This window comes from Oreochromis aureus, linkage group 23 (genome assembly GCF_013358895.1).
Source record: "Oreochromis aureus strain Israel breed Guangdong linkage group 23, ZZ_aureus, whole genome shotgun sequence".
Classification (NCBI taxonomy): Eukaryota; Metazoa; Chordata; class Actinopteri; order Cichliformes; family Cichlidae; genus Oreochromis; species Oreochromis aureus.
In genome coordinates, this window is record NC_052963.1 from 27,769,426 (window position 1) to 27,788,761 (window position 19,336).

The 19,336-nt window shown below is 43.5% G+C and overlaps 1 protein-coding gene across 1 annotated transcript; it reads right to left on the reverse strand.

Annotated features, from left to right (window-relative positions):
- Positions 1-949: 949 nt before the first annotated feature.
- Positions 950-19,307, reverse strand: LOC116325036 (NACHT, LRR and PYD domains-containing protein 3-like). The gene is made up of 10 exons (XM_039606822.1): positions 19,070-19,307; positions 16,958-17,045; positions 15,651-15,903; positions 15,517-15,567; positions 6,311-8,072; positions 6,062-6,235; positions 3,922-4,095; positions 2,363-2,536; positions 1,976-2,022; positions 950-1,886 (listed from the first exon to the last, which is right to left on the reverse strand). The coding sequence occupies exons 1-10, from the start codon at positions 19,117-19,119 to the stop codon at positions 1,345-1,347; spliced, it is 3,315 nt and encodes a 1,104-aa protein (XP_039462756.1). The 5' UTR covers positions 19,120-19,307; the 3' UTR covers positions 950-1,344.
- Between the last annotated feature and the right edge of the window lie 29 nt (positions 19,308-19,336).

Genomic DNA, 19,336 nt, shown 5'->3' on the forward strand with positions numbered 1-19,336 from the left:
ACTGATCATTGTGTGATATCGATTCTGTGCTGATTCAATAAGTTTTATACACACATCCTGTTGAGTCCCATACTTTTTGAGATATAGATATTAAAAAAAAGATCAGTCAACCCACTTTCAGACCATTTTTTCACACATTGCTCACACTTTTCCTTAACTGAGAAAATAATTTTGTTAAAAATATACATATTTTGTTATTCTAGGACAAAAGGACTCAAAATGGTGCAGGTCTTGAAAATGATAAGTATTCATAAAAAGGGGATTTTAAAGGACTGCTTGATATGCTAATACAGAGACATGTGATGCATTTGTCTGAAATACCCAATTACTGATCCTGATCAATTTTGATGGTTAAAAAAAGATCAATAAACATTTCAGGCTTGTAATTTAAATAGCCTTCGTAAATATGGTGTTAAATGTCGACTTTACGTTACAAGTACTACAGATCATTAATTGTTTATTCATAGATTTAGAAGCAATGCCACCACAGCTATCCTCTTATGATTAAACTGATTTCAAAGTTTATTTTTGATTACTTACTTTACAAGCCTAAGAACCTGCATTATCACATTACATTTTTCTACACCGTGGGCAGCACAGTGGTGTGTATCTGTGTGGTTTCTCTCTGAGTACTGCAGCCTTCTTCCACAGTCCAAAGACATGCAGTTAGTGAGGTTAGGTTAATTGGTGATTCTAAACTGCTCTTACATGTGATTGTGGGTGTGAATGATTGTCAGTCTCTCTGTGGTGGCCCTGCAACAGACTGATGATGCATCCAGGGTAAACGGTAAATGGCCTGTATTTGTATAATGCTTTACTTGGTCCCTAAGGACCCCAAAGCGCTTTACACTACATTCAGTCATCCACGCATTGGCAAGATACATTGTAGCCACAGCTGCCCTGGGGCGCACTGACAGAGGCGTGGCTGCCGGACACTGGCGCCACCGGGCCCTCTGACCACCACCAGTAGGCAACGGGTGAAGTGTCTTGCCCAAGGACACAACGACCGAGACTGTCCAGGTGTATCATCAGAGGATTTCTGTTGGTGACCTGGTGTTGTTTGGAAAGTCTGTGGTGCACAAGGTGAACAGCAGTATTACAGTTCCCTGTGGAGCTCCTGTACTGTGCATCACCAAGTTAGACACAGTACTGCCAGGTCTCACATACTGTGTCAGGCAGTCCTTAGTCCATGAAAGGTTATTAATATTATGGTTATTCAGTTAATTAAATCATTGACCTGCAGATTACTTGACTGGATTTTACTCAACTTTAAGAGTTGTACAAGATCATCTAAGTAAACAACACACTTTCAGCTTGTATATTTTGTTACCAGATAAGATTCTTCTAAAGATCGCACAGAGTCACAGAGGAATGAATAAAACACCCTATTCCAGGATAAAGAGGTTCAGTGAATGTGGTGTTGAAGGTGTGGAGGTGGATCAGAGTGTCAGAGGAGACTCTGTAGAAGGACAGAGTGCCAGCAGGACAGTCCACAAATACTCCTACTCTGTTAGAGACAGAGGAGGACACAGTGGGAGAAAAAAAAGGGAGGAGAGCATGTCTGTTGTTGTGCCAGACAGAGAAACGATTATCAAAGCAGAAGAGACTCCAGGACTGATCATTCTCCCCAAACCTGCAATCAAGCCCGTCTCCTCTTCTTCTGATTCCTCTGTAACTCACAGCTAACTGAACATCTCCTTTCCATTCAAACTCCCAGTAACAGCGACCTGTCAGGCTATTTCCACACAGCATTTGAGGACACCTGTCAAACCTATCTGGATGGTCAGGATATGACTGACAGCCCTCATATACCACCTTCCTGCTGTTGTCAGTGAGTTTGAGTTTTCTGTTTGCTGTGTTTGAGTCCAGCGTGAGTTCACATGCATCTGATGGAGATATGAAAAACACAGCAGAGGTTATTCATCTGTTTGGTGTTCATTCTTGTTTTTATGAATCACATTGGAAACAGGCTTACACTTCCTCAGACCGGGTCTCAACCACTGAACTCCAGCAGGCTCCAACCTAAAAGAAGAAGGGGGTTAGATCAAGCAATATTAAAAAAAAAACAAAATCCCCTCTCGCCACTGTGGGCGGTCTATCCTTCAAGCTTGGGTCATCCATCCATCCATCCATCCATCCATCCATCCAGACAGACAGACAGACAGACAGACAGACAGACAGATAGACAGATAGATAGATAGATAGATATCTCTATATACCAGGAAAAGGAAGAGGAGGAATTTTATATACACGATTCTTTGAAAATGAAGTCTTGTGAATGCGGTCTCTAAATATGAAATTATATATAACAAAAGACTAGTTCTTGTACTTGGTCTCAAGCTTGCAGTAGGGCTCTCCATACCTGAGCGTGTCCAGTCTCCAGTGTGGATCATTCAGTCTAGCTGACAGCAGCTTCACTCCTGAGTCTCCTGGATGATTGTAGCTCAGATCCAGCTCTTTCAGATAAGAGGGGTTGGAGCTCAGAGCTGAGGCCAGTGACACACAGCCTTCACTTGTAATCATACACCCTGACAGCCTGCAGACACAAAACACAGCAGAAAACACAAGCTCATTGTATAGTAAAAAGAAAAATAACTTAGGAAGAGGTTAGATTTTCAGTTTTAAAGTCAACCCACGATTGTATCCAGTGTTTGAATGAATACAGTCCAAATATAAAAAAGTTTCTATTGAGAAATAATTCCTAAAATACTGTCAAAGCCACTTTTAAACTCCCCTTGTTATTCAATTCAATTTTTATTTATATAGTGACAAATCACAACAGCAGTCGCCTCAAGGCGCTTTATATTGTACAGTAGATCGTACAATAATAGATACAGAGAAAAACCCAATAATCATATGACCCCCTATGAGCAAGCACTTTGGCGACAGTGGGAAGGAAAAACTCCCTTTTAACAGGAAGAAACCTCCGGCAGAACCAGGCTCAGGGAGGGGCGGGGCCATCTGCTGCGACCGGTTGGATTGAGAGAAGGAAAACAGGATAAAGACATGCTGTGGAAGAGAGACAGAGATTAATAACAGATATGATTCAATGCAGAGAGGTCTGTTAACACATAGTGAGTGAGAAAGGTGACTGGAAAGGAAAAACTCATCATGGGAATCCCCGGCAGCCTACATCTATTGCAGCATAACTAAGGGAGGATTCAGGGTCACCTGGTCCAGCCCTAACTATATGCTTTAGCAAAAAGGAAAGTTTTAAGCCTAATCTTAAAAGTAGAGATAGTGTCTGTCTCCCGAATCCAAACTGGAAGCTGGTTCCACAGAAGAGGGGCCTGAAAACTGAAGGCTCTCCCTCCCATTATACTTTTAAATACTCTAGGAACAACAAGTAGGCCTGCAGTGTGAGAGCGAAGTGCTCTAATAGGGTGATATGGTACTACAAGGTCATTAAGATAAGATGGGGCCTGATTATTTAAGACCTTGTATGTGAGGAGCAGGATTTTGAATTCAATTCTGGATTTAACAGGAAGCCAATGAAGGGAAACCAAAACAGGAGAAATATGTTCTCTCTTTCTAGTCCCTGTCAGGACTCTTGCTGCAGCATTTTGGATTAACTGAAGGCTTTTCAGGGACTTTTTAGGACATCCTGATAATAATAAATTACAGTAGTCCAGCCTGGAAGTAATAAATCAAGATTTCCAGCATTGTACTTGATTTGAGACATCAGTGGATATTTATATATCACACGTTTTTATTTTTCTACAATTTGACTCATCATCAATTTTCAGACTTAAAATGTCTTTAGGATGTAATTACAGCTGTGTAAAGGAAGTACATTTGATTATTTCAGATGGAACCAACACATCAAATAGTTTTAAAATTATTTTAATAGAGATGTTACACAAGCCCGACTTTCTGGAAACATAGGTCTACTTTATGTGTTACCAGTTATCACTTGTTGACCTGAGCATTTCCAGTTTGCACTGTGTCCTCTTCAGTGCAGCAGATAGCATCTTCACTCCCGAATCTTGCAGATCATTGTGGTTCAGGTCCAGCTCCCTCAGGCTACAAGTCTGTGAGATGAGAACTGAGGACAGAACGTCACAGCTTCTCTGTGAGAGTTTGCAGTCACAGAGCCTGGACAGAAAATAATAAACATGAAAAACATTTAATTTGAAATGTAAATAAAGTGCCTCTATCAACCAGCAAGATTTAGAAACATTAGAAATTAGAAACAGATTGATAACAGTTGCAGCTAACATAAATAATAAAAGAAATCTTTCAGGGACCAGAGGGTGGGAATTTCCAAAGTGTGCAGTTGTGGGAAATGCATCGAAAACATTTGATTTCATCAGCTAAACATTTGCTATCCATAATGTAAATCCTGCAAGTCATCACAAATTCCTCTGGGTGTAACATGCTATACAAATCTAGGCTGTATATAATATAAATAATTGATAGAAAAATACTACGGGAGAATTTAGGGTGACCTTATCAAACCCGGACTTTATGAACAAGGAAGGTTTTTAAACCCAGTTGTGAAAGCAGAGAGAGTCCTCACAAATCCAAACTGGGAACTGGTTCCACAAATTCTACATATACATTCTCCAGCATTCTGGATCAATTGAAGGTGTTTCACTGAGCTTTTATAGTAATAAATGACAACAGTCCACTCCAGAAGTAATAAATGCATGAACTACTTTTTCAACATCACTCTGAGCCAGGATGTTTTTAATTTTAGAAAGATTGTACAAATGTATGAAAGCAGTCCTACATTTTCCTAGCATTGTTCATAATTTCTTCAATCAATGAAGACTAAGGTGTCCTAGCTTTACAGAGGAGTTTTCTAATAACATGTATATAGAGCAGCAAGCTCTTATTCCAGGCTAAATGAAGATCTTTCTGGTTTCTTTCAAGCACCAGAGTGTCATGGCCCTGAGTCTGACGACTCAGTGTTTTGTGTTTCTTTATAATATTCTATGTTTTGTTTATTCTGTTATGTCTTTTGTTTAGGTTTGCTATGTGTTAGGGTTTTGTTTCATGCCTGTCTGTGTTCCCTCTGTCTGTCCATGGTGTCACTGTGTCTGCTCGTGAGTCACTCTGTTAAGTTCAGTGTCTTGTCTGGTCCTGTGTGTCTGCTAGTTTCGTGTTTTATTTTGAAGGTCTTTGTCTCAAGTGAGTGTGTTCAGTTTACGTTTCCCCTGTCTCATCAGCTCTGATTTCTCCCAGGTGTGTTCCCCTCCTGTCTCCCATTCCTTGATTACTGCTGTGTGTATTTAAGCCCTGTGTGTTCTCCTGCGTGTTGCTGGTTTGTCTGTATTATATGGTGTTTTGTTCTCTGGTCTGCGTTATCTCTCTGCTCTGGTTTCAGGTTAGTTTTGTCAGTTCTGTTCTCACCACCCTCGCCCTTTTTTCGTTGTTTGACATCCTCTTCAATATAGCTCACTCTCAACAGAAGCAGTGCTCGCATTTTGGGTCCTTTAATAATTTACATACATCTTGCCCCGCTGGCCGTGACACAGAGTCCTACAAATTGACGATATAACATTATTAACGACTCCCCTGTTGAAGTTTAGGCCCTGGTGCTACATTTAATTTGTCTATCTGAAATTTAGCTCCCTCATGTAATGTGCTGTGATGTGCAAAAAAGTCATACTAAAAACCCAATAAGAAATCAGCTATTTTGATTTTAAGGTGCAACTCTGGCTGCATCTTTTGTGAGTTCAATCCAAAGATTTTGGTGATGGAAAGTTGTGTTTTTGTGAAACCGCATTTTTGGGGCAAATAAAACTTAAGTATAGTTCCATCTGCCCTAAACATCACATGCTTCATGAGAATCTCAAGCCTTGAGATATCTATGTCACGATATTAGGTCACACAGTGTCATCTCATGTAGATTGAATTTACATAAAAGGTTCCAACCATGATGTACTAAAGTAACTACAGCTTGCCTGGACATACACAAGGGACCTATCATCTGTGCTTGCAACCCTTATTATTATTATTATTATTATTATTATCATTATCATTATTATCATTATTATTATTATTATTTAGTTTATCAAGTATTTAGAGTTCTGAGGCCTTTTAACTCTGTTCTGACCTGAGTGAATCCAGTCTGCAGTATGAACTCTTCAATCCAGCAGACAGTATCTTCACATCAGAATCTTGCACATTGTTGTTACTCAGATCCAGCTTCCTCAGATGAGATGAGTCACAGTTTAAAACTGAGGACAGAGCTTCAAAGCTTCTCTGTGAAAGGTTACAGCCACTTAGTCTAAAGGGAAAATAACAGAGCAATGATTAACTCTTCCAGTAAACTGAATATCTCAATAAATATCTGTGTACTTACACAGCTTTCTTGGAGTCTTTGACGACTGGTAGCAGCCTCAGAAGAGCACTTTCTGAAACATATTTCTTCAGCTCAAAAACATCCAGATCCTTTTCTGATGACAGTAAGATGAAGACCACGGCTGACCACTCGTCAGGAGACAGTTCGTCTGGGTAGAGACGCCCTAAACTCAGGTTCCAATGGATTGTCTCTACTAGAGAACAATCATTCAGTTCATTCAGACAATGAAAGAGATTGATAGTTTTCTCTGTAGGCAGATTCTCACAGAGCTTGTTCTCAATGTAGCAGACTGTTTCTTTACTGGCTTTTGAGATACTTTTTGAATAAGTCACAAGGCCTCTGAGTAGAATCTGATTGGTTACCAGTGAAAGACCCAGCAGAAAGCGGAGAAATAAGTCCAGGTGTCCGTTTGGACTCTGTAAGGCCTCGTCCACAGCACATTGGTAGAAGTTTGTAAATAAGGTTTCTTCTTCTACCAGCAGATTCACTTCAAAGTTGATAAATGTCAGGTGAACATGAAGAGCAGCCAGAAACTCCTGAACACTCAGATGGATGAAGCAGAACACCTTGTCCTGGTACAGTCCTCTCTCCTCTTTAAAGATCTGTGTGAACACTCCTGAGTACACTGAGGCTGCTCTGATATCGATGCCACACTCTGTCAGGTCTGATTCATAGAAGATCAGGTTTCCTTTCTGCAGCTGATCAAAAGCCAGTTTTCCCAGAGACTCAATCATCTTCCTGCTCTCTGGACTCCAGTGTGGATCTGTCTCAGCTCCTCCATCATACTTGACCTTCTTCACTTTGGCCTGAAGCACCAGGAAGTGGATGTACATCTCAGTCAGGGTCTTGGGCAGCTCTTCTCCGTCTCTGGTTTTCAGCACATCCTCCAGAACTGTAGCAGTGATCCAGCAGAAGACTGGGATGTGGCACATGATGTGGAGGCTTCGTGATGCCTTGATGTTGGAGATGATCCTGCTGGCCTGCTCCTTATCTCTGAATCTCTTCTTAAAGTACTCCTCTTTCTGTTGGTCAGTGAACCCTCTGACCTCTGTCATCATACTAACACATTCAGGAGGGATTTGATTGGCTGCTGCAGGTCTTGTGGTTATCCAGAGGCGAGCAGAGGGAAACAGATGTCCCCTGATGAGGTTTGTCAGCAGCACATCCACTGAGGTCGACTCTGTAACATCAGTAAAGATCTCAGTGTTGTGGAAGTCTAAAGAAAGTCGACACTCATCAAGACCGTCTAAGATGAACACAACCTGGAAGTCTTCAAAGCTGCAGATTCCTGCTTTTTTGGTTTCAGTAAAGAAGCGATGCACAAGTTCTACCAAGCTGAACTTTTTCTCCTTCAACACATTGAGCTCCTTGAAAGTGAATGGAAATGTGAATTCAATGTTCTGGTTGGTTTTGTCTTCAGCCCAGTCCAGAGTGAATTTTTGTGTTAAGACAGTTTTCCCAATGCCAGCCACTCCCTTTGTCAGCACTGTTCTGATTGGTTCATCTCTTCCAGTGGAGCCTTTGAAGATATCGTCTAATCTTATTGCTGTTTCTGATCTGTGCATTTTCTGGGATGCTGTTTCAATCTGTCTGACTTCATGTTCATCATTAACCTTTGTAGTCTTTTGTTCTGTGATGTAGAGCTCTGTGTAGATCTGATTAAGAAATGTTGGGTTTCCTGCTTTAGCGATCCCCTCAAACACACACTGGAACTTCTTCTTTAGTTTGGACTTTATTTTGCATTGACACTGAACAAAAGCATCTTAATACAGAAAGAAAAAAAAGGAAAGATGTAACAGTTAGTGAGCAATGAAAACATTATCATGGATGTGATCAGTTCTTCATTTACAGTGTAGGATATCAATTTATCAATATTAAAAATTCTACCCATCTTCCTACCACTTATCCAGATCCAGGCTGCCTGAGCCTTCTAGACCTCTCCCTTATCCTCCACTGTATCCTTAATCTTCTAGAGGTTACCAAAGGATTCTCAAGCCAGCTGAGAGAAAAATCTTGACAGTGTGTCCTAAGTCTGCCCTGGGCTCTCTTGTAAGTTGAACTTTCTCAAGATCCCTCAGTTAGAAGAGGAGACATTTTAGGCAGATATCTGAGACACATTAGTCATTATTAATACACAGGACTGCTGCTCTGTTCAGAGCCTCTTCTTAATGGCTAGAGGTGGCAAAATTACTGAAGCTCTTTACTTAAAGAAAAGTAGAGATACTTGTTTAAAAAAAATACTTTGGCAAAAGTTGAAGGGCTGTGTCAACTTCTTCACTTAGGTCAAAGTGAAATCCTTGTGCTGTATTGATATAATAACAAAATAATATTAGTAAATGTGAATACAGACTTTTTTAAAAACCTTGCTCCCAAAGCTAAACCAAAGAAATGTGTACAGTAAGAGGATAATGAGATTTGGCAGGTGAGGGTGACCCTATGATTGATAATATTATCATTTCTATTGAAAGCTCAAGTAGACTTTCTTTGTCTGCAGGTTTTGATCAGCTGAGCTGCTGGTGCTGATCTGAGGTTTACTGCTCTTTACACAACTGAGAGAAAGAAGCTAATACTTCACAAACTATCTTGGCTGATTTCCATCCGTTAAACTGACAGTTTACTCTTTATACTTTCTTTACACTAGACTGTATTCAGGTGACCTAAAGGTTGAATTCAGTGGCTCAGATAATTCATCTGTGGTACACTTGATGCAACCTAACTCTGACCATGAGCACCACAGCAATGGTGCCCCAGTCACGGTGCATTTCGTTTGAGTTGTTATATACTTTGTTGTTATATACATTGTTAGATACATTATCACCACTTAAAAAAACATATGCAGCCCACTTTAAAAATATAAATAGGAAATAAAACCCAAAAGTTGTCAGAAAAACAAATACATAAGTGCAGATACCATCCCACCTCTGTTAATGTGAGAGTTGCTTACCCCGTCTCTAAGGCTAAGCATAGACTGCCAATAAAGGAAGCATGTTTTCACCACTTGTATACATGGCCTTATTCCTTTGGCCACTACCCAAAGCTAGCTGTTGATGGTAAGACTATCAACAGTTTCACCTTAAGAATCCGTTTTCTCTTTACTACAACAAACTAGTATTGTGTCAACACCAATGCAGAAGCTGGACTGATTTGCTTATTATCTCAAGCTCCATAGTTCTCCATGAACAAGACCATCTAGTATTAGTGACTCCCACTGATCCAATAATTCATATGATGACCAAGTGTCCTTCAGATGGTAAAGGAGGTAGTCCATCCATCCATCCATCTTCATCCGCTTTATCCGAGGCCGGGTCGCGCGGGCAGCAGCCTAAGCAGAGAAGCCCAGACCTCCCTCTCCCCAGCCACCTCCTCCAGCTTATCCGGGGGAACACCAAGGCGTTCCCAGGCCAGCCGAGAGATATAATCTCTCCAGCGTGTCCTGGGTCTGCCCTGGGCCTCTCCCGGTGGGACATGCCCGAACACCTCACCCAGGAGGCGCCCAGGAGGCATCCTTGTCAGATGCCCGAACCACCTCAACTGGCTCCTTTCGATGTGGAGGAGCAGCGGCTCTACTCTGAGCCCCTCCCGGATGGCCGAACTTCTCACCCTATCTCTAAGGGAGAGGCCAGCCACCCTTCGGAGGAAGCTCATTTCTGCCGCTTGTATCCGCGATCTCGTTCTTTCGGTCACTACCCACAGCTCGTGGCCATAGGTGAGGGTAGGGACGTAGATCGACCGGTAAATTGAGAGCTTCGCTTTTACACTCAGCTTCCTCTTCACCACGACGGACCGGTGCAACGTCCGCATCACTGCAGCCGCAGCACCAATCCGTCTGTCGATCTCCGGCTCCCTTCTCCCATCACTCGCGAACAAGACCCCGAGATACTTGAACTCCTCCACTTGGGGCAGGAACTCATCCCCGACCCGGAGTGGGCACTCCACCCTTTTCCGGCTGAGAACCATGGCCTCAGATTTGGAGGTGCTGATCCTCATTCCTGCTGCTTCATACTCAGCTGCGAACCGTTCCAGTGCGAGCTGGAGGCCCTCACCTGATGAAGCCAACAGAACCACATCATCTGCAAAAAGCAGAGATGAGATTCTGAGGCCACCGGTTTAAAGCCCTCCGCCACTTGGCTGCGCCTAGAAATCCTGTCCATAAAAATTATGAACAGAACCGGTGACAAAGGGCAGCCCTGGCGGAGCCCATCACCCACCGGGAACGAGTCCGACTTATTGCCGGCAATGCGAACCAAACTCTTGCAACGGTTGTATAGGGATCGAATGGCCCGTAGCAATGGGCCAGACACCCCATACTCCCGCAACACCTCCCACAGGACACCCCGAGGGACACGGTCGAATGCCTTCTCCAAGTCCACAAAACACATGTAGACTGGTTGGGCAAACTCCCATGCACCCTCAAGTATCCTTGAGAGGATAAAGAGCTGGTCCAGTGTTCCGCGACCAGGACGAAAACCGCATTGTTCGTCCTGTATCCGAGGTTCGACTAACTAACTAACGATCACTAAAGTGTGATCCCCCTGTAGTTGGAACACACCCTCCGGTCTCCCCTCTTAAAGATGGGGACCACCACCCCGGTCTGCCAGTCCAGGGGTACTGCCCCTGATCTCCACGCAACATTGTAGAGGCGTGTCAACCAGGACAGCCCTACAACATCCAGAGCCTTCAGGAACTCGGGGTGGACCTCATCAACACCAGGGGCTCTGCCACCAAGGAGTTGTTTAACTGCCTCAGTGACCTCGCCCCCGTAAATTGCCGGGTCATTCCCCTCATCCCCAGACTCTGCTTCCTCCTCGGAAGATGTGTCAGTGGGATTAAGGAGGTCCTCGAAGTATTCCTTCCACTGCCTGACAATTTTCTCAGTCGACGTCAGCAGTGCTCCGCCAGCACTATACACAGTGCAGGTAGAGCACCGCTTTCCCCTCCTGAGACGCCTGACGGTTTGCCAGAATCTCTTCGAGGCAGTCCGAAAGTCTTTTTCCATGGCCTCTCCGAACTCCTCCCACACCCGAGTTTTTGCTTCAGCCACTGCCCGAGCCGCATTCCGCTTGGCCTGTCGATACCTGTCGGCTGCCTCTGGAGTCCCACAGGCTAACCAAGCCCGATAGGACTCCTTCTTCAGCTTGGTGGCTTCCTTCACCTCTGGTGTCCACCATTTGGTTCGGGGATTACCACCACGGCAGGCATCAACCACCCTGCGGCCGCAGCTCAATGCAGCAGCTTCGGCAATGGAGACGCTGAACATGGTCCATTCGGACTCAATGTCCCCAGTCTCCCTCGGAATGCTGTTGAAGCTCTGCCGGAGGTGTGCGTTGAAGATCTCGCGGACTGGGGCCTCTGCTAGACGTTCCCAGCACACCCTCACTACACGTTTAGGTGCACCGGGTCTGTCCAGCGTCCTCCCCCGCCACCTGATCCAACTCACCACCAGGTGGTGATCAGTTGACAGCTCAGCCCCTCTCTTTACCCGAGTGTCCAGAACATATGGTCGCAGGTCTGGTGATACGATTACAAAATCGATCATCGACCTGCGGCCTAGAGCGTCCTGGTGCCACGTGCACTTATGGACACTCTTATGTTCGAACAAGGTGTTCGTTATGGCCAAACTGTGATTTGCACAGAAGTCCAATAACAAAACACCGCTCGGATTCAGATCAGGGAGGCCGTTCCTCCCAATCACGCCCCCAGGTCTCGCTGTTGTTACCCACGTGAGCATTGAAGTCTCCCAGCAGGACAACAGAGTCTCCAGGTGGGGCACCTTCCTGCACCCCCCAGGGACTCTAAAAGGCTGGGTAATCTGAACTGCCACTCGGGCGCATAAGCGCAGATGACAGTCAGGACCCATTCCCGACCCTAAGGCGCAGGGAACAAACCCTCTCATCCACCGGGAAAAATCCCAGCGTGCCGGCAGCAAGCCGAGGGATATTAGAATACCCACCCCAGCCCGCCGCCTCTCACCAGGGGCAACTCCAGACTGAGACAGAGTCCAGCCCTCTCCAGGAGACTGGTTCCAGAGCCCAAGCCATGCGTGAGAGGTGAGCCCGACTATATCTAGCCGGTACCTCTCAACCTCACGCACTAACTCAGGCTCCTTCCCCACCAGAGAGGTGACATTCCATGTCCCTATTGCCAGTCTTGGCAGCCGGGGATCAGTCCGCCAGGGCCTCCGCTCCTGGCCGCACCCGACAATGCACCCGACCCTATGGCGCCTCCTGCGGGTGGTGGGCCTGCCTGGGAGGAGGGGCCCATGTCTCCTCTTCAGGCTGTGCCGGCCGGGCCCCATGGATTAAGGCCCGGCCACCAGACGCCGCCCTCGGGCACCCTCCCAGGCCTGGCTCCAGGCGGGGCCCCGGTAACCCTATCCGGGCAGGGTAAACTGTTCCCTCGATGTTTTCTTTATAAAGGTCTTCTGAATCGCTCTTTGTCTGGTCCCTCACCCAGGACCAATTTGCCATGGAGACCCTATATATACATATATATATATGTATATATATATATGTATGTATGTATGTATGTATGTATGTATGTATGTGTGTGTATATATATATATACACATACGTATATATATATATATATATATATATACGTGTATATATATATATATATATATATATATGTGTATATATATATATATATATATGTTACTTCAAAAGTAACGTATTTTTAGGACTACACATATATATATATGTGTATATATATATATATATGTTACTTCCAAAAGTAACGTATTTTTAGGACTACACATATATATATATATATATATATATATATATATATATATATATATATATATATATATATACACATATATATATATATATATATATATATATATACATATATATACATATATATATATACATATATATACATATATATATATATATATATATATATATATATATATATATATATATATATATATATATATGTGTCAATACATGGGTCAATACATGAGCGGGGCACAGAAAGGGATTGGCAAGAATACCAGAGGCGCAAAACACCAGCTACTGGTAGACAGAACAGTCAGCCGAGACTGCAAGACCAGACTGACCAACCTGTGCACAGCCTGGATTGATTACAAGAAGGCCTATGACTCAATGCCCCACAGCTGGATACTGGAATGCCTAGAATTGTACAAGATCAACAGGACCCTAAGAGCCTTCATCAGGAACTCAATGGGAATGTGGCACACAACACTAGAGGCCAACCCAAGCCCATAGCACAAGTCACCATCAAGTGCGGGATCTACCAAGGAGATGCTCTGTCCCCACTGCTGTTCTGCATAGGCCTGAACCCCTCAGTGAGATCATTAACAAGACTGGCTACGGATACCGACTCACGGAACGGAGCGGTTGTCAGCCACCTCCTGTACATGGATGACATCAAGCTGTATGCCAAGAGTGAACGAGACATCGATTCACTGATACACACTACCAGGCTATACAGCAATGACATTGGAATGTCATTCGGGCTGGAGAAGTGTAGTCGGATGGTAACAAAGAGAGGGAAGGTAGTCAGAACTGAGGGGATTGAACTACCAGAAGGCAACATTGCAGACATAGAGGACAGTTACAAGTACCTGGGGATCCCACAGGCGAATGGGAACGATGAAGAGGCCGCTAGGAAAGCTGCAACCACCAAGTACCTGCAGAGGGTCAGGCAAGTCCTGAGGAGTCAGCTGAACGGTAAGAACAAGATCCGGGCCATCAACACCCACGCCCTGCCCGTGATCAGGTACCCTGCTGGGGTAATAGGCTGGCCAAAGGAGGAGATAGAAGCCACTGACATCAAGACAAGAAAGCTCCTTACCATGCATGGAGGGTTTCACCCCAAGTCTAGCACCCTGAGGTTGTACGCTAAGCGGAAGGAAGGGGGCCGGGGACTGGTGAGTGTCAGCACCACAGTCCAGGATGAGACAAGAAACATCCACGAATACATCACGAAGATGGCCCCAACTGACAGCGTGCTCAGTGAATACCTCAGGCAGCAGAAACCCAAGAAAGAGGAGGAAGGCGAGGAACCATCATGGAAGGACAGGCCCCTGCACGGTATGTACCACCGGCAGATAGAGGAGGTGGCTGATATACAGAAATCCTACCAGTGGCTGGACAAAGCTGGACTGAAAGACAGCACAGAGGCACTAATCATGGCAGCACAAGAACAAGCTCTGAGTACAAGATCCATAGAGGCTGGGGTCTATCACACCAGGCAAGACCCCAGGTGCAGGCTGTGTAAAGATGCCCCAGAGACAATCCAGCACATAACAGCAGGGTGCAAAATGCTAGCAGGCAAGGCATACATGGAGCGCCATAACCAAGTGGCCGGCATAGTGTACAGGAACATCTGTGCCGAGTATAACCTGGAAGTCCCGAGGTCAAAATGGGAGATGCCCCCAAGGGTGGTGGAGAATGACCGAGCTAAGATCCTGTGGGACTTCCAGATGCAGACGGACAAAATGGTGGTGGCTAACCAACCGGACATAGTGGTGGTAGACAAACAGAAGAAGACGGCCGTAGTGATCGATGTAGCGGTTCCGAATGACAGCAATATCAGGAAGAAGGAACACGAGAAGCTGGAGAAATACCAAGGGCTCAGAGAAGAGCTCGAGAGGATGTGGAGGGTGAAGGTGACGGTGGTCCCCGTGGTAATCGGAGCACTAGGTGCGGTGACTCCCAAGCTAGGCGAGTGGCTCCAGCAGATCCCGGGAACAACATCGGAGATCTCTGTCCAGAAGAGCGCAGTCCTGGGAACAGCTAAGATACTGCGCAGGACCCTCAAGCTCCCAGGCCTCTGGTAGAGGACCCGAGCTTGAAGGATAAACCGCCCGCAGGGGCGCGCTGGGTGTTTATATATATATATATATGTGTAGTCCTAAAAATACGTTACTTTTGGAAGTCTAGGAAACTGAGAAATTGTCCACCTCATATAGCAGATTAACTAAAGATCTGTTTGACTGGAGTTGAATGCTTCTTGCAGTTAAATATCAAACTGAGTTATAGAGAGAAGAAGTAGATTTCCTTTTTGGGCAGACTTTCTCACCTTTTCACACAGATGAAAGTTAGTGAATTGTGGAAAGATGAGAAAGGTTTAGATTAAATCAGACTGGCAGCTATTTGGTCTCCCCCCTTAAATATTACACTTATATTATCAGTCTTAGTGTAGTATGACTTAGTACCATAATGAACACATACCTGTGGCATTAGCTGGTTGATCCTGCAGCAGAATTTGGGGAAAGGGTTGTCCTGTTGAAAACCAATAATGGATTCATTTTTATTATTATTTAAAAAAACATGTACAGGCTTTATAGTTCCTCTAAATAGCAGACCTTCATTCCTTTTGATCTTCCTTAAAATCTTCTTCGTCACCTCTGCAGTCTTTGTATCGTACATCTGCACCATCAGGTCCACTGTGTCCAGTCTGTCTGCGTTCTCCAGTCGACTCTTTTTGATTGGCTTGAAGCCATCCTTTGACTCAGTAACATTTTGCAGACACCACTTGAAGTTTTTCAGCTCCTCAGTTCCCAAAGTCTCCAGAGTTTCCCACAACCATTCCTTTAAAAGCCCGTCTGTCTTTTTTACCTGATAAAGTAAGAGAACGTTTTTGATAATACGCACACTAAACAATGAACAAGAAAGAGTCGTTTTATGAAATCTCACCAACATCTGAGTTGTTAACAGAAAAAAAACAAATAGACTGGTCAAACACAACAGATACATAAATATAGGCTTTAAGACCATAAACTTCAACATTTTTGTGCGACTAACATCAAATTTAACTTTGCTTGTATAAACAAATAATCCAATTTTGCATTAACCTGGGATTGTTTCATTTTAGACAGGCTTTCTTAAAAAAGGACAGTCTAATTGTTACGTCAGTGTTCTGCTTAGAGGTCCAAGTCACCTGAGTTTACTCTTTGCTGTTTGGTCTTTGTCATCCTGCCTGTGATTTTGTTATCAGAGTGCAGTCTGTTGATCCCTGAGGCTGACAAAGCTTCCCAATTTTGTTTCCTATCTCAAGGTGTCTCCATATTAGAGGTAAAAATTTACTGTGCATTTATCTCTTGTGTTAAACTCTATGCCAAGCATGAATGTGGTGTCAAACGTGATGTTGTACGCTGAGGTGGATAGGTGTTTTCTAAAATGAAGAAGAGACAGAATAATGACTTGTTTAGTTTCAAATCAGGACACTTTCCTTTGCTATGGCTGTGGATGTAAGCAAGCAAGCAAGCAATTTATTTATATAGCACTTTCAGATCAGCCCCCAGCTGAACACAAAGTGCTGTACACTTGACATGCCAAAATGATACATTAAACATGTTAAAAAACTAAGAAAAATAATAATGTAAAATAAATAAAATATATATATATAAAAATGATTATTAAAATGACATTAAAATAAATAAAATTAGCACAAATAGCAAAGACAATAATAAAATAGTATAAAAAATGATGATCAGAATTACATTTAAAACAATAAAATCAGCACATTAGATTAAAACAATAAAATCAATAAAGTCAGGGTCTGTGTAATGTGATATTTACCTCAGAGTCTGCTTATCAGGAACAAAAGAGGAAATAAACATTTTTTTTAATATACAGAAAAGGACCTGAAACAGGATGAAGCATGACTTACAGCACTGCTGTTCAACACTGGACAGATCATCTGCCGGGGCCCAGCCTGATCCTGATCCATGACATGTTTACAACCGAGGATCTGAAGACTAAAGAGAGATGATCCAATTTTAATGAATTATTTAACTGTGCATGGTTAATATCTCTATAAAGAAGTGTTTCATGTAAAGTGAGAAAGCAGATTTATGAGACACACCTTTACTTCAGGCTTTTAATCACAGACGCTCTGTTGATTTACAGTTCTGTGGTTTTACTGTTACTACTATTTCATCAGTGTTGGGACTAACGCGTTATTAAGTAACACGTTACAGTAACTACGTTATTATTGTGGTAACGAGCACGGTAACTAGTTATTATGTCAAAACCAGGAGCGTTGCTACTCGTTACTGGGATTTAGATAGGCTCGTTACTCGTTACTCGCGGTGGTGGATATCGCGGAGCTTCCACAGATTCAATAACATTAGCAAGTGGTGGAGGCCAGCAGGTGGATGAAGGAAAAGGGAGGCAAGAGGAGAGACCCGAAGCGGCCGCCGGTCCGAGTATCAGGTGAACGGAACTTCAGGTAAGAAGTTATGACCTGCAGTCTATCTGAGTCAGTTATAAACCAAGTTTAGGTGGAGTTAATTTTCGGTATGCTGACTTTTTCGTACTGCGTGCTAGCTAGCATGACGGAGTTTCTATACAGCTGTGTGGGTGCTATGTTACTGATTTTGTTCATACAGTTAATTATTAGAGTTGCCAACCGTCCCGTAAAAAACGGAATCGTCTCGTATTCAGAGAAAACATTATGCGTTTCGTATTGAGCTGAAAAGGAACACAGTTTGTCCCAGACTTCAGCTACAATGAAAAAGACACAAAGCTGGAGTTATTCTGTGTCTTTGCTGCACAGCTGCCTCTTCTTCTCTCATTCTCTCCCCTCCCTCTCTTGTTTCTACTTCAATCATGAAACTGATCAATGATCAGCTGATCGGCTTTCCTCTCTTGTTTATTTATCGCCCACTTTGCGCCAGAAAGAGGAAACCAGCGGATAAACAACAGCAGCACGTTTAAGCTTGATCAGCTGTTGTTAGAATTTATTTAATATTAATTTCTAATATCAGCTGAGGTTTGCTGGAGCCACAGCTGTAAAAGCTGCTGGTCATGATATTAGTTTGGTTATCTGGTGAGAGGGAAACATGAAGATGAAACCAGGAGATGTCCTTACTGAATCATCAGAGCTGAACAGGTGATGGAGAAACAGGTTTACCTTTTAGGTGACATGAATGAGTTGAAGGGAAGTTATGAGCTGTTTCTGAGAGACAAATAACACCAGGATCCTTTTCTATGTTGCTGACAGCTGGTAACTGTGCAGGGGCGGGTCTAGCAAAGTTTTGCCAGGGGGCCAGGTAGGGCATTAACAGGAAAAGGGGGGCACAAAGAAATACTTTTCTTACTTATTCTCATTTAAAATGTCTGGCTGTTATTAAATAATTATCTGAATCTTACAACAAACGATTGATAGATTGATACATATATACCATCAGAACAGTGTACATCACTGTCACAACAGTGTTTATTTTCATTCAAAGGCTTTATGATTTTTCCTATAATAGGAGGCCGGTCTCTAGTCAAAATGCCCGGGATGATTTTTTGTCCCAGTCCAGCCCTGGATGCAGCTCATCTGCAGTTTGGTGTTACCTACATCTTCCTATTCAGAAGGCAGAATTTCCGAGTTCTGAGTACAATCGAAAGCACCACGACTGCAGTTTTTGTGTTGGATGTAAAAAAGCGCACATGACGCTGAGACGTAGGCTAGAATCATGCGGCGGTCAACGACGGTCCAGGCGTGGGATTTCTCTCGTGGAAGTATGCACATTATTTTTTCTTTTCTATTGGTAGGTGGCACAGTGCACTTGTGGCAAGTAAGCAAGCTAGAAGACTGGCAAAGTTATGGAAGCAACACATTAACAAGAGGATTCTGAGTAAAACCAAAGTTACTTTCCCTAGTAACTAGTTACTCTGAAAGTAACAAGTAACTTGAAGTAACTGAGTTACTTTTGATAGAAGTAACTAGTAATTTAACTAAGTTACTAATTTAAAGTAACTTACCCAACACTGTATTTCAGTGACTTACTTTGAAGTCGCAGAGGCTTCTTGTTCAGGTATGCTTGTTGTTTCAGGCATCAGTTCATGTTTAGATTCAGGTTCAAGTTTAGTACAGTCTTGTGCTTGATTCACTCCACAAAACAGTGAGGAGGACCAACTGGAAGGGAGACGCTTTCGAGTAAAAAACACGTGTAACTCCAAGTACAAGTCAGTCGTTAGGGATCTGCAGCTGGGCCCAGGTCTGGCAGAATACAGTGCGTACCGCTGCTCTGAACTATAACGTGACACACACACA

What these genes read in the sequence shown, in the direction of transcription:
- LOC116325036 (XM_039606822.1), bottom strand. Translation starts at nt 19,119, where the DNA reads ATGCCTGAAACAACAAGCATACCTGAACAAGAAGCCTCTGCGACTTCA. An exon ending in GAAGATCAAAAGGAATGAAG is followed by an intron (nt 15,568 to 15,650) that starts GTCTGCTATTTA and finishes GGTTTTCAACAG; the next exon opens with GACAACCCTTTCCCCAAATT. An exon ending in TGCAAACTGGAAATGCTCAG is followed by an intron (nt 2,537 to 3,921) that starts GTCAACAAGTGA and finishes TTGTGTCTGCAG; the next exon opens with GCTGTCAGGGTGTATGATTA.